Source organism: Thamnophis elegans, chromosome Z, assembly GCF_009769535.1.
Source record: "Thamnophis elegans isolate rThaEle1 chromosome Z, rThaEle1.pri, whole genome shotgun sequence".
Classification (NCBI taxonomy): Eukaryota; Metazoa; Chordata; class Lepidosauria; order Squamata; family Colubridae; genus Thamnophis; species Thamnophis elegans.
This window is the reverse complement of record NC_045558.1, coordinates 7,686,866-7,706,243: the sequence shown is the minus strand read 5'-3', so window position 1 is coordinate 7,706,243 and position 19,378 is coordinate 7,686,866. Positions and strand designations below refer to the sequence as shown.

At 42.5% G+C, this 19,378-nt stretch overlaps 1 protein-coding gene across 1 annotated transcript in view; it reads right to left on the bottom strand.

Moving 5' to 3' along the window:
- Nucleotides 1-19,378, bottom strand: part of LOC116520661 (sodium channel protein type 5 subunit alpha-like) — a 75,992-nt gene that overhangs the window by 36,481 nt on the left and 20,133 nt on the right. Inside the window, exons 9-13 of the mRNA XM_032234943.1 lie at nucleotides 14,738-14,935; nucleotides 12,241-12,390; nucleotides 9,216-9,599; nucleotides 5,389-5,515; nucleotides 2,678-2,916 (exon numbers count right to left, since the gene is read on the bottom strand). Of these exons, the coding sequence (XP_032090834.1) occupies nucleotides 2,678-2,916; nucleotides 5,389-5,515; nucleotides 9,216-9,599; nucleotides 12,241-12,390; nucleotides 14,738-14,935 (1,098 nt within the window). The remainder of the gene's footprint in view (nucleotides 1-2,677; nucleotides 2,917-5,388; nucleotides 5,516-9,215; nucleotides 9,600-12,240; nucleotides 12,391-14,737; nucleotides 14,936-19,378) is intronic.

Here is a 19,378-nt window from a genome sequence, read left to right as displayed (position 1 = left end):
TCTCTAAGCGGTTTACAGAGAGTCAGCATATTGCCCCCAACAATCTGGGTCCTCATTTTACCCACCTCGGAAGGATGGAAGGCTGAGTCAACCCTGAGCCGGTGAGATTTGAACCGCTGACCTGCTGATCTAGCAGTAGCCTGCAGTGCTGCATTTAACCACTGCGCCACCTTGGCCTTGGCTCTCAGTCTCCTGGTGATTGACCAAAAGTCACCCAGCTGGCTTTCATGCTTAAGGCAGGACTAGAACTCTCAGTCTCCTGGTGATTGGCCCAAAGTCACCCAGCTGGCTTTCATGCTTAAGGCAGGACTAGAACTCTCTGTCTCCTGGTGATTGGCCCAAAGTCACCCAGCTGGCTTTCATGCTTAAGGCAGGACTAGAACTCTCTGTCTCCTGGTGATTGGCCCAAAGTCACCCAGCTGGCTTTTATGCTTAAGGCAGGACTAGAACTCTCTGTCTCCTAGTGATTGGCCCAAAGTCACCAGCTGGCTTTCATGCTTAAGGCAGGACTAGAACTCTCTTTCTCCTGGTGATTGGCCCAAAGTCACCCAGCTGGCTTTCATGCTTAAGGCAGGACTAGAACTCTCTATCTCCTGGTGATTGGCCCAAAGTCACCCAGCTGGCTTTCATGGCTAAGGCAGGACTAGAACTCTCTGTCTCCTGGTGATTGGCCCAAAGTCACCCAGCTGGCTTTCATGCTTAAGGCAGGACTAGAACTCTCTATCTCCTGGTGATTGACCAAAGTCACCTAGCTGGCTTTCATGCTTAAGGCAGGACTAGAACTCTCTGTCTCCTGGTGATTGGCCCAAAGTCACCCAGCTGGCTTTCATGCTTAAGGCAGGACTAGAACTCTCTATCTCCTGGTGATTCACCTAAAGTCCCCTATCTGGCTTTCATGCTTAAGGCAGGACTAGAACTCACCTCCACCCGGTGATTCACCTAAAGTCACCCAGCTGGCTTTCATGCTTAAGGCAGGACTAGAACTCTCTATCTCCTGGTGATTGACCAAAGTCACCCAGCTGGCTTTCATGCTTAAGGCAGGACTAGAACTCTCTGTCTCCTGGTGATTGGCCCAAAGTCACCCAGCTGGCTTTTATGCTTAAGGCAGGACTAGAACTCTCTGTCTCCTAGTGATTGGCCCAAAGTCACCAGCTGGCTTTCATGCTTAAGGCAGGACTAGAACTCTCTTTCTCCTGGTGATTGGCCCAAAGTCACCCAGCTGGCTTTCATGCTTAAGGCAGGACTAGAACTCTCTATCTCCTGGTGATTGGCCCAAAGTCACCCAGCTGGCTTTCATGGCTAAGGCAGGACTAGAACTCTCTGTCTCCTGGTGATTGGCCCAAAGTCACCCAGCTGGCTTTCATGCTTAAGGCAGGACTAGAACTCTCTATCTCCTGGTGATTGGCCCAAAGTCACCCAGCTGGCTTTCATGCTTAAGGCAGGACTAGAACTCTCTATCTCCTGGTGATTGGCCCAAAGTCACCCAGCTGGCTTTCATGGCTAAGGCAGGACTAGAACTCCCTGTCTCCTGGTGATTGGCCCAAAGTCACCCAGCTGGCTTTCATGCTTAAGGCAGGACTAGAACTCTCTATCTCCTGGTGATTGACCAAAGTCACCTAGCTGGCTTTCATGCTTAAGGCAGGACTAGAACTCTCTATCTCCTGGTGATTGGCCCAAAGTCACCCAGCTGGCTTTCATGGCTAAGGCAGGACTAGAACTCTCTGTCTCCTGGTGATTGGCCCAAAGTCACCCAGCTGGCTTTCATGCTTAAGGCAGGACTAGAACTCTCTATCTCCTGGTGATTGACCAAAGTCACCTAGCTGGCTTTCATGCTTAAGGCAGGACTAGAACTCTCTGTCTCCTGGTGATTGGCCCAAAGTCACCCAGCTGGCTTTCATGGCTAAGGCAGGACTAGAACTCCCAGTCTCCTGGGCTTCACCAGTAGAACAAACTGACTCACTCTGTCTTCCATATATTCAGCCTTCGTTTGTCACAGTCTGTTTGTGATCCATGATTGGTTGTTTTATTACTATCCATTCAAACAAAGAGAAGAGTCAACAGGAAGATTAAAAAGGTAAAGATGGCAGGTGTGACCACACAATCAAGGACTTGCCCCCCTTTTATCAATACAGGTAGTCTTCAACTTACAACAGTTTGTTTAATGACTATTCAAAGTCACAATGGCACTGAAAAAATGACTATGACCATTTTTCACAACCTTTGTAGCATCCTTGTGATCATGTGATCAAAATCCAGATGTTTGTCTGTGTCCCAAGATCATTTGATCCCCTTTTGTGACCTTCTGACAAGCGAAGTCAATGGGGCAGAGCCAGATTCACTTAACAACTTTGGCAAGAAAGGTCACAAAATGGGGCAAAACTCACCTAACACAAACGTCTCACTTAACAACAGAAATGTTGGGCTCCGTTGTGGTCGTAAGTTGAGGACTATCTGTATAGCAACATGTTTAATATTTTTAAACAAGTCCTCCCACCCTGCAACTACAACGTTGGTCAGCCGACAGTAAATTAAAATTCTCATAAATAATCAGCAAAGAATTTGCAACAAGGAAAGGAAAAATCCATAGAGATCTCCTAACACTCCAGCCAAAGGGAACAACCAAATCTTATGGATGTAAAATAGGGGTAGATTCTTTTCTGCTTCAGGATTTGCTTACCATGTTACCACATGAAAGAGCCTGTTCAAACTGAGGGGTCATTTTGTAGTGGTCCAAGGCCATGAAGAGAGTGTTCATCACAATGCAGAGGGTGATGATGAGGTCGGTAAAGGGGTCCATCACAACCACACCCACTTTCTTCTTTATTTTCTGCCACAGAGGGCAACAGTTCCAGATAAGATACTTGCGGGCCAACTTGCTCAAGAAGCGAGGCCATTTTCGATTTGATTCTTCAAGCTCTAAAGAAGGAGGAAGAGGAGGAGGAGGAGGAGGAGGAGGGAGAAGAAGAAGGAGAAGAAGAAGAAGAAGAGGAGGAAGAGAAAGAAGATAGAAAGGAGGAGGAGGAAGAAAATAGAAAGAGGGAGGAGGAGGAGAAAGAGGATGAAGAAGAAGAAGAAGAAGAGGAGGAGGAGGAGGAGGAGGAGGGAGAGGAGGAGGAGGAAGAGGAGGAAGAAGAAAATAGAAAGGAGGAGGAGGAGGAAGAAGAAGAGGAAGGAGAAGGAACAGAGGAGGAGGAGGAAGAGGAGGAAGAAGAAAATAGAAAGGAGGAAGAGGAGGAGAGGAGGAAGAAGATAGAAAGAGGGAGGAGGAAGGAAGGAGGAGGAAGAAGAAGAGGAGGAGGAGGAGGAAGAGGAAGAAGATAGAAAGAAGGAGAAGGAGGAGAAGAAGAGGAAAAGGTGGAAGAAGAAGATAGAAGGGAGGAGGAGGAGAAGGAGAAGGACATAGAAAGAGGGAGGAGAAGGGAAGGAAGAGGAGAAGGAGGAGGAAGAAGAAGAAGAGGAGGAGGAGGAGGAGGAGAGGAGGAGGAAGAGGAGGAAGAGGAGGAAGAGGAAAATAGAAAGGAGGAGGAGGAGGAAGAAGAGGAAGAAGAAGATAGAAAGAGGGAGGAGGAAGGAAGGAGGAAGAAGAAAATAGAAAGGAGGAGGAAGAGGAAGAAGAGGAGGAAGAAGAAGATAGAAAGAAGGAGGAGGAAGAGAAGAAGAGGAAAAGGTGGAAGAAGAAGATAGAAGGGAGGAGGAGGAGAAGAAGGAGGACATAGAAAGAGGGGGAAGAGAAGGAGGAGGAGGAAGAAGAGGAGGAAGAAGAAGATAGAAAGGAGGAGGAGGAGAGGAAGAAGAAGAAGATAGAAGGGAGGAGGAGAAGGGGAGGAGGAGAAGGGGAGGAGGAGAAGGAGGAAGAAATTTTTACTGACCTAGGCATTTTACTTTTTCGTACGGAACAACCTTTTAACTTTGGTTGAGAATGTACCAATTGTATTCCTTTTTTTTTACTTCTCTGCAGCTCATTCCCTGAAAAGATCCAATGATCTCTGATGAAATTCTGACATTAGATAAAACATGTTTTACTTCAATAATTGAAGGAGTTTTGGATGGTTAGGAATCAAGCTGTTTTATTTTTCAGCTGCTGTTTTTTATGTTTAAAAAAACACTTTTGATTGCAAATCCCACACAATAGAAAATTTCACAATTTTCAAATAACGGACCATGAATAATACAGCTGCCCAGAATCACCTCACGGGAGAGATGGGTGGCATAAAAGTATAATAAATAAAACAAACAAATAAACAAAAATAACAGATTCCCCAAATCTACAATTCTTACTGGAAAGGAATTGCTACAGTAATAATCTTACTTTCTATAAATTATGGTAGCCCAGTGGTGAGAGTGCAATACTGCAGGCTACTTCTGCTGCCTGCCGGCTGCCTGGAATTTGGCAGTTCAAGTCTCACCAGGCTCAAGGTTGACTCAGCCTTCCATCCTTTTGAGGTGGCTAAAATGAGGACCCAGATTGTTGGGGGCAATAGGCTGACTCTGTATAAACCGCTTAGAGAGGGCTATAAATCAGTGTTTAAGTCTAAGTGCTACTGCTAAGTGCTATTGCTACTTATGCAGCCACTCCTTGACAGCCATTCATTGAGTCACAAAGATTCAACAGCCATGAAAAAAGCGACTTAGGACTGATCCTTGCATTTATGACCATTGTAACACATCCATGGTCTCATGATCAAAATTTGGGTGCTTGTCAAACTGGCATGTATTTTCCCAGAGTCATGTGATCACCATTTATTATCTTCCCAGCTGGATTCTGACCAGCTAAGTCCTTGGGGGAAACTGGATTCACTTAAAGACTGCATGATTCACTTAACAATGATGGCAAAAAGGTCGTGTATTGGGCAGGACTCACTTAACCTTAGGGGACCTGAGGTTAAAATGTATGAAAAACAGTTGCTGGAACTGGTTAGTTTAATGAAAAGAAGGACTAGGGGAGACATGATAGCAGTCTTCCAATATCTCAGGGGTTGCCACAAAGAAGAGGGAGTCAAACTATTCTCCAAGGCACCTGAGGGCAGGACAAGAAGCAACGGATGGAAACTAATCAAGGAGAAAAGCAACATGGAACTGAGGAGAAATTTCCTGACAGTGAGAACAATTAATCAGTGGAACAACTTGCCACCAGAAGTTGTGGTTGCTCCATCACTGGAAGTTTTGAAAAAGATGTTGGATAACCATTTGTCTGGAACGGTATAAGGTTTCCTGCCTAAGCAGGGGGTTGGACTAGAAGACCTCCAAGGTCTCTTCCAACTCTGATATGATATGATATGTATATACAGTATATCGATATATGATATATGGCATACGACGTATGATATATGACATATGATATCCATCTCCTTGCTTAGCAACAAAAGTTCTACAAAAGAAAGCTTCTACCTTCAAGGACGCTGGTGATAATGCTGACCGCACTCGCTGTCCGTTGCCTCTGAAGTGGCTGGTTGTAATAATCAACGGACAGTCGATGAACTTGAACCATCTTGTTAGCTTCATCATACAAAGACATCTGCAGAAAGATACATACAATTGATTTAGTTATAAATATTCCTCCTCTTTGGACAAATACGACAACTTATATAGCAGACGTCAAAGGACTCTTAAAACTGAAATATGAGTTCTATACACGTAGTCTTCAACTTACAACTGGTCACTTAGTCACTGTTTGAAGTTACAATGAAGATACTTACAACCTGGTTCCAGACTTCTGATGATGCCATGTTTGCATGCATGCATGCGCACACACACACAAACACACAGTCACATAACGGCATTTCTGGTGCATACCGTGTTTCCCTGAAAATAAGACAGGGTCTTATTTTCTTTTGACCCCCGAAATAAGCGCATAGCCTTATTTTCAGGGAGGGCTTATTATTTTGGAGGTGCAGGAGGGGGTAAGCATAGTCACCTCATGGCTATTGCTGTGTTGCAATATTTTCAGGGGAGGGCTTATTTTAGCGCATGCACTCAAAAGCCCGATTAGGCTTATCATCTGGGGAGGCTTATTTTCAGGGAAACAGGGTAGCAAATGGGTCAACTTTTCATCTGTTTCTGGCTAAAAAAGAAGATTTTAGAATATAATGACTCGCTTAACATTGTGTTCCTTTTCAAATTGTTCTGAAGAAGTGGGCGATTAAAGCAACTTTAATTTAACCCCAATTCTGTATGTATGTATGTATGTGTGTGTGTGTGTGTACATACACACACACACACATACACACACATATATGTGTGTGTTCTGACCACCCCTTCTCTGTCCAGGAATGAAAGCCAACACAGACGTACAAAAGAATGTTTTAATTAGTCCAAGCTCTTGTTGGCTGCAAGCCCAAATAAACAAAGGTAATAGCTCTGGCAGAAAGTCCTATAACTCACAAAACACTGCAAACCCGGCTTCTCTTATCAAGCCACTTATCCAAGTTAGCTTCTCTCGGTTTGTGAATACGAACAAGACCCAGAATGACAACGTTGACTTCTGCCACCAGGGCGTGGCATCATCAGTCTCTTTTATCTGCAGGAGGGGATCTTGATCAGCATCAGCTGTTCGTAATCACCTCCTGTAGTTACTCCTTTGTTCTTTACGCTGAGTAGCCCTCCGTCTGCATGCATCCTGATACAACTCCCAAATGTTTTCATGAACATTCCTTTTGATCCAGTGCTCTGCCGCCACCTGGTGGCCAACCAGTCTCTCCTGCTCGGAGTCGATACCCGGTCCAGGGTCCTCGACCTCCTCCAAGGCCAACTCATAAGCCCCCTCGCTATCGGAGTCTGGCGACAGCTCTAACAGTTCCTGCCGGGCCACAACATGTGTGTGTGTGTGTGTGTGTGTGTGTGTGTGTGTGTGTGTATTTTGTGTCACAACCCCGGGTATGCCCAAATATGGCAGGAAGCCTACTGCTTCCTTTCTCTGTCTATCGGCTCATCACAAGAGACCCTCCAGACAGAAAGCCATTATTTTTACTGTTGCCTTTGTTACATTTGTGTTGCATTTGTGCTGATAAGCATTTGTGCTGCCCTTTATTTATTTATCAGCATAAATGACACACACACACACACACACACACACACACTACTCTGTTGCATGCCACAGAGCATGAGGTATTATAAGAACTGTGATATTAATAAATAGATAAAGAAATAAGGGTGTTAAGACATTTCAGTATTATCATGCTGTACTATGCAGTATTATATTTCATAATATTATATTTAGCATTTCTTTTTTTTCCCTTTCAGACCATATTTCAAAATTCTTATTGCTATCTTTTTTTAGAGGGTGGTATTCTGTCTGGGAATCGCGCAGCAGGTGTCCAATTGGAGTCAGAGAACGGACACAAACTTGTAGTTTTATATAAATATTTACAGTAAATAAGAGAGTCAGGCAAACAGAAGCAGAATAACAGAATAAATGAGAGTTGGAAGGGGACCTTGGAGGTCTTCTAGTCTAACCCCCTGCTCAGGCAGGAAGCCCTATATCAGTGTTTCTCAACCTTGGCAATTTGAAGATGTCCAGATTTCAACTCCCAGAATTCCCCAGCCAGCATTCGCTGGCTGGGGAATTCTGGGAGTTGAAGTCCAGACATCTTCAAGTTGCTAAGGTTGAGAAACACTGCCTTATATCATTTCAGACTAGTGGCTGTCTAATTGATAGATTTTTGTAAACTGTGTCATATTTAATCTATACCTCCACAACCAGCTTTGCTTCTTTCTTCCCCCCAATTCCCCCAACCTAAATCCTATATTAATCAAATTGCTCTGTGCATATAATGAAAGCAGTCCTCTGACATTCAGATTAAAATAATTACATGAAACACCATTGAAACTAACAATAGTTATGCCATTTCAATGAAGTTCACACTATGACTAGCTTTTTTCAAATATGTCTTATGAATTGCATAAACTTAAAGAGGTAGCCTATAAATAAATTCATTAAATAAATATAATTCATTATAATCATATAACCCATCAATGTGGTTATTAGGAGTTAAAAATAACTCCACGTTACTCACTTACCTACTCACTCAATCAATCAAATGATTATAATATGCATGTAATCCTTGTTTTACAAGAGTTCATTTAATGATCATTCAAAGTTACAACGGCACTGGAAAAAGTGGCTGACAACCAGTTTTCACACTGTCATGCCATCAAAATTCAGATGCTTAACAACTGGTTCATATTTATGACGGTTGCAGTTTCTCCCAGGAGTCATGTGATGCCTTTTTGCAACCTTCTGACAAGCAAAATCAATGCCAAAGTCAGATTCACTTAACAACCATGTTATTAGCTTAACAGCTGTGGTGATTCGCTTAATAACTGTGGCAAGTAAAGTTGTAAAATAGGGCAAACTGTCACTTAACAACCGTCTTGGTTAGCAACAGAATTTTGGACTCAACTATCATAAGTTGTGGACTCACTTGTATAGTATGAAGTACAGTTGATATAATCTCAAAGATATGACCCCCTTTTAAGAAAAGACTAGCCGATAACTCGTCGTTGTCTGAGTATATATTTATACTGGGGAAACGTCCAGACCAAATATAATTTCTAATGTTGGAATTTCCCCCTTATCAGAGGGAGCCCCCTTGTGGAGTACTGTGAAGACATTACCATGGCAACTCCACTGTGCTGTGCAGTATAAGCCATTTTAAGGCACAACACGCTGTATCTTAACAGAACACACATCCTGAGGGATGTTAGGTTGGTTACTCCCACAGTTTTTTTTCAGAGAATAAGTCAAATGTGCACCAAGTTTGGTTGAAATTGCTCGAGGGGTTCCATAATTATTCTAGAACGCTCACAAACACACACACACTGCCAATATATATATATATATATATATATATATATATATATATATATATATATATATATATATATATATATATATATATACACACACACACACACACACATACATACATACATACATACATACACATACACACACACACACACACACACACACACACACACACACACACACACACACACATATATATATATATATATATATATATATATATATATATATATAGCCTATGTTGTCTCAAAAGACAATTGGCCTGTGTTCCCTATTTGGGATCCTTCAAAAGACATCAATGTCAAATATACAACACTGTACAGCAGTGTATGCGTAGCTACATCTGCATCATGAAGAGCCTATGAAGCATAACCTCATGTATGAATAATTGCTAATATTTTCAACTCACTTGGTTGCTCATTCTGGGGCTTTCCATAACAGGAGGGAGCAATATGCCTTCTCCTGAAAGAGGTTCCATGTTCAAAGACCTCATTCCACCAGGTCCCACCAAGGAGATCATCCCGTTGCAATCATCTCCGGCGTTCCATCTATTGGATTGCATGTAGTTAGGAGTAGCTGGATGGGATACATAGCTGGCTAGACTCTGAGTGCTTACTCTGCGTGTAGGAAAAACATAGCCACGCTCCATCTCCCCAACACTGTTGGATTCGTCATCCCCACATTCAGTCTTGGCTCCAGTCTCTTTTCCTGATAGGTGGAAATTGAAGACACTCTCATGACTTGGCCTCCGTTTTGCTGGGTTTGAAGAAGGCCCATAACCATAGCTGGAGATCTGCAGGGAACAAGGATGGGAGAAACAAAATGCAATGCAATATTGGCATACATTGGTTTCCATCAGTTATGGAAGTTCTCCAAATAAATAAATTACTGGTAAAGGAGAATATGTATAGCTCAGGGTTGAACTGAGGGCTCCTTGATGCTGTCTGAGTTTGGTTGTTTTCTTGCAGACAGCCCATTAGCACCTATGAAGTTACTTAGTAGTAAAATGCTTGCAAGAAAACAACCAAGCTCAGAGAGTAGGTACCAAGGATCCCTCAAATAAAATGATGGACTGTTAATCTACTGCCCAATGCAGCAAAAATATGAAAGTCTTGGACTTCCCTTCAATAAAGAATGTTTTTTTATGATTTATTTCTGCAACTTATTTTGGGGGCATATGTATAGAGATTCTCAATCATTCAAGTCATGGTTGCGTTGTGGTCCACCGGCAGCCTGTGGAGCTGTCAGCTGAGTCGGACAGTGAGGAGGTTGGGGAGGAAGATGGGCCAGTCCTGGAGTCTGGGGAAGGCTCTGATGAGGGCTCTGCATTGGAGGCAGAGAGGGGAACAAGGCCATCTGATAGTGATGTGCTGCCTCTGGAGTCTGGCATCAGCAAGGCAGAAGGACAGTGTGAGCCTGCTCCCGGTGTGCGCATGCACAGACTGCCAGAAGGCAAGAACAGTTAAGACAAAAGGGGTGACTCGGGAATAAGGCTTGGAGATGATTGGCTCTTCCCATAAGACGTAAAAGAGGAGAAAATTAACATGAGCCTTTGCAGAAAACAATTTGTTCATTCTGGTTGGTTCAAACTCTGAGAAACTCAGTTTGACTCTATGCTCCATTTGGCCTTGCAAAACTAATTGGCAATTCCATCTCTGGCAGAGTTTCAAAGGAGATAAAGGTGGATGCTTATCAGCCTTACCCTGAAAGACTGTGGCAGACTTCTGTCGGACTCTTCACAGGCTATTTGTGAATCATTACGGGCTGTGAATGACCATAATTCACAGCCGTTTAATAAAAGAGGGTTTTTGGGACTAAGCGTGTGATTTATGCTTTATCATGAGGTCAGAGTTGTCCCAAAGTTGCTTTTCCAATAATCAATGGACTTTCTTAGGTTTTTTTTTTTTCTTTGAAAGCATTTCACTTCTTATCCAAATGAGCCTTCCGATCTTCAGTTGAACTGAAGAAGCTTTTTGGGTGAGAAGCAAAAACGTTTTCAAGGAAAAAAAAACTGAGAAAGTTCCGTTGCTTTTTAAAAAGCACTTTTGGGACAACCGTGGTCTGGATGATTAAGAATCTCCATAGATGGAAGGAAGGAGAGAAGAAAGAGAAGAAAGGGGGGTAGGAAGGAGGGAGGGAAGGAGGGAGGGAAGGAAGGAGGGAAGGAAGGAGGGAAGGAAGGAGAGAAGAAAGGAGGGAAGGAAGGAGGGAATGTAGGAGAGAAGGAAGGGGGGAAGGAAGGAGGAAAGGAAGGGGGAAAGGAAGGAGAGAAGGAGAAAAGAAAGGAGGGAAGGAAGGAAGGAGGGAAGGAAGGAGGGAAGGAGGGAAGGAGAAGGAGGGAGGGAAGGAAGGGGAGTAGGAGAGAAGAAGCGAGGGAAGGAAAGAGGGAGGGAGGGAAGAAGAAGTAGGACCGTTGTAAGATGAGATGGATCTATGGGATGTTAAAAAAGCAATCTTCAAGTATATTGTCAACAGTAGGGAAAAATTGTTATAAATACATATTATTAATAACAGTTATGAGATCATATAATTGTCAATGTATATATGAAATTGATAAAATTAAAATAATAATAATAAAAAAAAGAATCTCCATAGATGTTTTCAAAGAAAAAAACCCCAAAGAAATCCTGTTGCCATTTAGGATTACTTTGCGGACCCAGGGTTGGGGAATATATATATATATATATATATATATATATATATATATATATATATATATATATATATATATATATATATATATATATATATATATATATATATATATATATTACAAAAAAGAAATATTAAATTGCACAGTATGGACTGCTTTTCTATGTCACTTCTTGAAGGTAAATTTACTTAAAAAACGTCAGTACAAGTGTTTTTAATCAGCAACTGGTGATTTGCATATTGGAGTCAAGTTTTCTCAATTGGTACATTTTATTTTCACAGCTTAAGCTTCCAGTTTTGCAAGAGCCTTTTTTCAAAAGTTAAAAGGAAGGAGAGTATTACAGGTAGTCCTCAAATTACAACCATAATTGAGCTGAAAATTTCTGTTGAAACAGTTGTTAAGGGAGTTTTGCCCTGTTTTACAACCTTCTTTGCCACTATTTAGTGAATCACTGCAGTTGTTAAGTTAGTAAAATGGTTGTTAAGTGAATCAGACTTCCCCACTGATTTTGCTCGTCAGAATGTCACAAAAGGGGTGTGATACACAAACACAAACCTACACACAAGCCCATGACGCTGCAACCATCATGAATATGAACCAGTTGCCACACATCTCAATTTTGATCATGTGACCATGGGGATGCTGCGATGGTCGTAAGTGTGAATTATAGTCATAAGTCACTTTTTTCAGTGGCGTTTTAACTACGAACATTCACTAAATGAACTGTTGTAAGTCGAGGACTATCTGTACTGTATATAAGCAAAACATAACACTAATGTACTGTTTTCCGATGACTATCATTTGAGGCTGGCCCCGAATCTTCCATGCTTAGTTTCTTCTTTCGGTTGCTTCGTTCTTTGTCTTCCTTAGATGTTGGAGACACTTCGAAGGAGCTAACAGACATGCTATCATTTTCTCTGGCATTTAATACCTGGATTGTAGAAAGAGTGAAAGAGAACTATAAAACTCTATTTTCACATACATGTTTTTAAAAATATCACTATTTAAAAGGACAGCTTCCCAGATGCTAGTTTACCTTGTTTGCCAAAAACAGGTGTCTCCAACCTTGGTAACTTTAGGAGTTGCGGGCTTCAAGTCTTAAAGTTCAAGTCCACAAGTCTTAAAGCTGCCAAGGTTGGAGACTCCTAGTCTAAAAGACTCCCAAAGTAATTGCGATCTTTTCTCAACTGTAATATTTTTTAATATTCTCCTGTTAAAAATATCTCTGGTATATCATTGCAAATCCAAACAAGATAGCCTTCAAAAGCATAACAGAACAATAGTTCTCCATCACCTCCCCTAGCATTGACTCCAAAAATATTTATTTGAAATTTCTCTCCAATCTTTCATGCAGGACATTCAAAGTCACACACATAATGTTCCCTCCTTCCTTGCTAATATGAGCCATTTCCTTCTTCCTTTTCTCCTGGCACACATAGATATGGTATATGTTCTTGGTCTCACTTCCTTGTGAGGTGAGGTAGTTAGGTAGGCTCTAGGCTTTGCTATCTCTCTATATACATATATGGCTCTGTGTGTGTGTGTGTGTGTGTGTGTGTGTGTGTGTGTGTGTGTATGTTCCAGCATAACTCTGGAGCGCCTCAAGCAATTTCAACCAAACCTGATACACAGATGACTTTCTCTCTGGAAAAAATCCTGTGGGGGTAACTAACCTAACACCCATCGGCTGTGTGGTCTGTTAAGATACAGCCTGTTGTGCCTTAAAATGGCTTCTACTGTACTGCTGTAAAATGAATTCTACTGTACAGCGCAGTGGAGTTGCCATGGTAACAGCTTCACAGTACTCCACAAGGGGGCTCCCTCTGGTAAAGGGGAAATTCCAACATTAGAAATTATGTTTGATCCGGACATTTCCCCCCTATAAATAAATACCCAGGCAACGCCAGATTATCGGCTAGTTTCTTATAAACAAATATCTTTTCTGTTGTAGTCACCAAACTTGCTTTAAGTAGTCAAGCCAGATGGTCTGATAAAAGTGTAATCATAGGAATCATGGCAGTTCAGTGGGCAGAATGCAGTATTGCAGGCTAACTTTGCATTCCCACAGCCTGGAGTTCGATCCTGACCAGCTCAAGGTTGACTCAGCCTCCCATCCTTCCGAGGTCGGTAAAATGAGGAGCCAGATTGTTGGGAGCAATAGGCTGACTCTGTAAAGTGCTTGGAGAGAGCTGAAAAGCACTGTGAAGCAGAGTACAAATCTAAGAGCTATTGCTATCATTGCTATACAAGCCCAGGGGGGCAGTGGTGGGATTCAGCCAGTTTGCACCTGTTCAGGAGAACCAGTTGTTAACTTTCTAAGCAGCTCAGAGAACCGGTTGTTGGAAGAAATCTCCTTTTGTTTTTTTCCCCACTTTACAGGACTAATCCTGTAAGGAAGGTAGGAAGGAAACATTCTGGTGTTGTTTCTAGCCTCATCTTTATTGCCCAGCTTACAAAAACTGCCTCTCCGGTTAACCCTTATTACACTGTAACAGCTAAGGCCCATTGACATGAGAGACATTGAGTTGGCCATGCCCACACAGTCACATGACCACTGAGCAACGCCTACCCAGCTGGTCATTAGGGCAGAGATACGTAAAGATAAAGGTAAAAGTTCCCTTTGCACATATGTGCTAGTGGTTCCTGATTCTAAGGGGGCAGTGCTCATCTCCGTTTCAAAGCCGAAGGCCAGCATAAAGACGTCTCTGTGGTCATGTGGCTGGCATGGCTAAACGCCGAAGGCACATGGAATGCTGTTACTTTCCCACCAAAGGTGATTCCTATTTTTCTACTTGCATTTTTAATGTGCTTTCAAACTGCCACGTTGGCAGAAGCTGGGACAAGTAATGGGAACTCACTCCATTACACAGCACTAGGCATTCGAACTGCTGAACTGCCTACATTTCTGATCAACAAGACCAGCATCTTAGCCAGTGAGCCACTGAGTCCCTTTAGGGCAGAGAACCAATTGTTAAATTATTTGAATCCCACCAATTGGTTGGTGAGCCTGCAAGGAGCGGGGTGGGGTAAGATCATTGGAAAAAAATGTCAACATGGCAGCCATGAACATACAGTTGAAGCCCCTCCCTATTTCCTGAAATGTATTTATATATGATGAAATATGTAAAAATGGGAGGGGCTTCAATTACACACTTGTAACTGACATCTTAGCTTTTTTTTGGACTTCCTCTGCCCAGGTTTATCCTTTCTGCAACAAGCGGAGGTTTGCACAATGTTCTTTTAGTCGTTTTAATGAAAGCAGCCAGACTTATAGACACCTTTTGTTCTTCTTTTAGCATTTCCATGGCTTCCTGTAATTTTTCCGCTTTGGCCTTTGTTTCAGCAATGGTGGCCTTGCTCTGTTCTTCATAAGCCATGGTGACCACAGCTAAGATTAGATTGACCAGATAAAACGAGCCCAGAAAAATGACCAGCACGAAAAACAGCATGTAGATCTTCCCAGATGCTCTCAGTGTCTGAAATTAGAAGAGTAGATTAACCAATTGTGAGAAGCTTTATATCACAATATATTATTCTTTACACTGTTTCCATCGTCCCTTAATACATTAACAGAATCCACAATGGTTGAGCATCAGCATTTCCACTAGATTACTGACAGTCAAGCTGAAAGAAGCAGGATGAGAAAATGGGGGGTGGGGAATCCTTTACCCAAACTTCCTCAAACACCTAAATACGTTATCCACACCTAATCCACATATCAAAGGATAAGGTCTTCAAGCACAATAGAGTTAATTAAATTAGTTCTTGAAGAAGAACTCCATGTTTACAAGAATAAACATCACACACACACACGGACATGACCTTCAAGTGTCACCCTAGAATTAGCATGTAGGGACTTCCATACCATGATAAACTCCCCCATAAATGTCTGTTGCCGTACCCCATTTCTCTACAGCTGCCCCTAAAGGCAAACTGTTTGCTTTTAGGAATAAATATTTCTTCTTTCCTTATAGCTCTGGATCTCATTTTTATTTATTTTTGTGCAACCCCAGCTCGAGTTGGAACCCCAAATAATTCTTCTGACACAATCTTTGATTAGCATTTACAGAATTACTGAATTACAGAGTTGGAGCAGTGGGGGGGGGGTTCAAAAATTGTTCAAACCTACTCTGTGGGTGTGGCCTTCTTTGTGGGAGTGGCTTGCCACCCATGTGACCAGATGGGAGTGGCTTGCCGCCATGTGACCGGATATGAAGATGCCGACGACACTTGTCAGAACCACCTTAAATTACCTGACACACAGCACTGGCATGCATAGGAATATGATGTAAACTTGTTTTTTAAAAGGAATCTTTGGTTTGCGTTAAAACAACTTCAACACACGCAATGTTCTGATTGCACCACAAACGCAGTAGTCATCCTTACCTTTCACAGAGGCACTGAGTTTTATAAATATGAGCATGATAGTGTAGAATAATCATATCCAAGGACCAGTGGTGGGTTTCAAAAAATTTTGGAACCTCTTCTGTAAGTGTGGCCTGTTTTCTGGGTCCACTGGTGGAACCTCTTCTAACCAGTTCGGTAGATTTGACGAACCGGTTCTACCGAATAGGTGCGAAGTGGTAGGAACCCACCTCTGAGTTGGAGATAACCTTGGAGGTCTTCTAGTCCAATCACCTGCTCAAGCAGGAGACTCTTATACCATTGCAGACAAATGGGCACCAAATATTTTCTTTAAAACCTCCCAAGAAGGAGCAGAGCACCCACAATTTCTGGAGGCAAGCAGTTCCATTGATTAGTTGTTCTCACTGACAGGAACTTTCTCCTTAATTCTAGGTTGTTTTTTTTCTCTTTCCAGCTCTTACTTCTTTCCCTGCCCTCGGATGTTTCAACTTCAACCATTCCCTCCCAGCTGCTCCTATTCTAGAGCTGTGTGGTACCCATCAGTGGAAACTTACACTCTGCTAAGGGGTGTAATCATTTTGATAAATGTGCAATCAAGATTTACAGTGGATTGAGAAATCAGCAGTATGGGAATCTTTTTTAAAAAAATATTGGTGATTAAATGTTATAATTAATATCTTGAAGTAACAAGGGCTGGAGACATTAATAAAGTTTTAGCTCCTTTATTAAATCAGAATAGGATGCCCCAAAGATTAGCTCCATAGGCCTTGCTGTGTTGCCCCACCATTGTGGTGTTGTGGGCTTACTGAGCACCAAGGAATACAGTGTTACAGGAATACAGAAATTCCAGGAATACAGATAATATTCTCTGTAGGATCCTTATCAGAAGTGGGTTGCTAATCTTTTTACTACCAGTTCAGGTGGGTTCCCACTCACACTCCTTATCCTATAGGCGCAAAGGTCATCCTGGGTACTCAGCTAAAGCAAGCAAGCAAGCAATTATATTTGTACATCTCTCTCTCTGAGGGAGATAGGCAAGTATTATATTTTGATCAACAAATACTGGGTAGCAGAGATATTGGAAGATGCTAAAGGCAGAGGTTGATTCTACTCAATCAGAACTGAGCTGGAAGGGACCGTGGAGGTCTTTTAGTCCAACTGAAGCAGTAGGCTCTATACCATTTCAGACAACTGGTTCTCCGGCCTTTAATAACCTCCAGTGATGGAACACCTACAACTTCTGGAGGCAAGCTGCCTAGATAACTTTCAACCAATCACAGGAGATGGTGAGTTCTAATCCTGCCTTAGGCATAAAAGTCAGCTGGGTGACTTTGGTCCAATCACTCTGTCTCAACCCAACCCAACCCATTTCACAGGGTTGGGAAAATAGAAGGGAGAAGGAGATATCTTCACCTCCTGGACTTGTTTATAAAAAAATAATAAAGCTGATATATAAATAAAATGGCTATTTGTTACAGCTTTGTACCCCTGTCTAGTGAAGGACATCCAGCAGGTGAGAAATGGCTGGGCCTATTTATTAATGTCCTGTTCCTTAAATGGAAAGTTAAGTCCACCCATCTCTTTCATGACACTCCAAATCTTAGGCAGAGTCTAACAGTAGGATTGACCCAAGCTGTCCCACATCTTGACCAACTTGAGGTGCTCCAAATGAGGGGTACCAAAACTGTGCAATGAACATCAGAATATGAACAGCTTGCCTCCAGAAGTTGTGAATGACCCAACACTGGAAGTCTTTAAGAAGATGTTGGATAGCCATTTGTCTGGAACGGTATAAGGTTTCCTGCCTAGGCAGGGGGGTTGGACTAGAAGGTTCCACCACAAAACCGTGCTCGACTAAACCGCGCCCGAATAAACTGCGTCGCTGACGTCATCAACAGGGCGACAACAGCGCGGAGACAGAAGCACGCTGTAAACCCTAAACCTAAAATTAACCCCTAAACCTAAACCTAACCCCCCTAAACCTAATCCTAAACCTAACCCTAACCCTAAACCTAACCCTTAACCTAACCCTAACCCTAACCCTTAACCTAACCCTAAACCTAATCCTAACCCTAACCCTAACCCTAACCCTAACCCTAACCCTAACCCTAACCCTAACCCTAACCCTAACCCTAACCCTAACCCTAACCCTAACCCTAACCCTTAACCTAACCCTAAAGCTAACCCTAAAGCTAACCCTAAACCTAACCCTTACCTTAAGTTGAATCGGCTTGCTTTCAAAGCGCTATTTAAAGCGCCCTTCTTTCTCCGCGCTGGCTGTTGTCGCCCTGTTGATGATGTCAGCGACGCGGTTTAATCGGGTGCGGCTTAGTCGAGCGCGGTTTTGATGGGTCACAGGACTAGAAGACCTCCAAGGTCCCTTCCAACTCACTATTGTATTGCATTGTATATATGTAGAATCAGAGTTGATATTCAGCTGGTTCGGACTGCTCTATGCCATCATATTTAGGCATGTTTTTGAGGCTGGGCACATGCGCGGAAGGTTCATGCACGAACAAAGCACATGCGTGGAAGGTGTGTGCACAGGGAACCAGTGGTAATAAAATGTGTAGAATCTTTGCTCAACATTCTTTCTAAAACTCCAAAATAAGAGGAACTGGGCAAAAATGCAAGTTGTGGAAACCAAGCATTCTTTCCATTAAATTTTTCATGGTATTTCCCACAATTACACATTGCCTACATGCCTAGCTACTTATCAAGCTGCAGGGATCCCCCTAATCTTTGAGAGATTCCCAAGCATTGATCCAGTGACCCCATGTAGTCTAATCTATTTATCATTCTCAGGGTGAGCTCAGACGAGGGGAAAAGAGTTTTCCGCTCATGGAGTGAACCTACCAGCACTTCAGGCTGCGGGAGGCCATCATAATTAAAAATACTCCCCTGTGCTAACAATATTCATGCTGCCTTCCTTTACTTTAGGATGCTTGGGCGACCAGAGATGGGGTGTAAACATTTTATTAAATCAGTAAATAAACTCTGCAATCAGGTCAAAAGAGAACATACACCAGCAGCCAAGTAGGGAACTAAGCAATAGATTTCATCCAATAGAATAGATTTGTGCACGGAGAGAGCTTTCTTTGAGTAAATGCCTGTGCAGATTCTCAATCATCCAAGTCATGGTTGTCCCAAAGGTGTTTTTTCCAACAGGCAACTTAACTTTCCTGTATTCCCCTACCCCTCTGAAAACAGGTATTTCAAACACTCCCAAAAAAAGTTTTACACCCATTTGCACTCTGATTCAGGTGACTCTGAGGATACAGATACCGTATTTTTGCAGGGTATAAGACACACTGGAGTATAAGACACACCGGAGTATAAGACACACCAAAGTTTTGAAGAGGCAAATGTAAAAAAAAAGGTTTTTTAATGTCCTGGTTGTTTTTTTTTCAAAAAAGGGGCATGGATAGCCTTTAGGAGGCTTATAGAGTGGTCTTGGGGGCTGCGGGAGGCAAAATTGAGCAAAAAAAAAGGCAATTTTTTTCGCTCATTTCTGCCCTCCCCAGCCCCCAGGAGCACTCTGAAAGCCTCCTAAA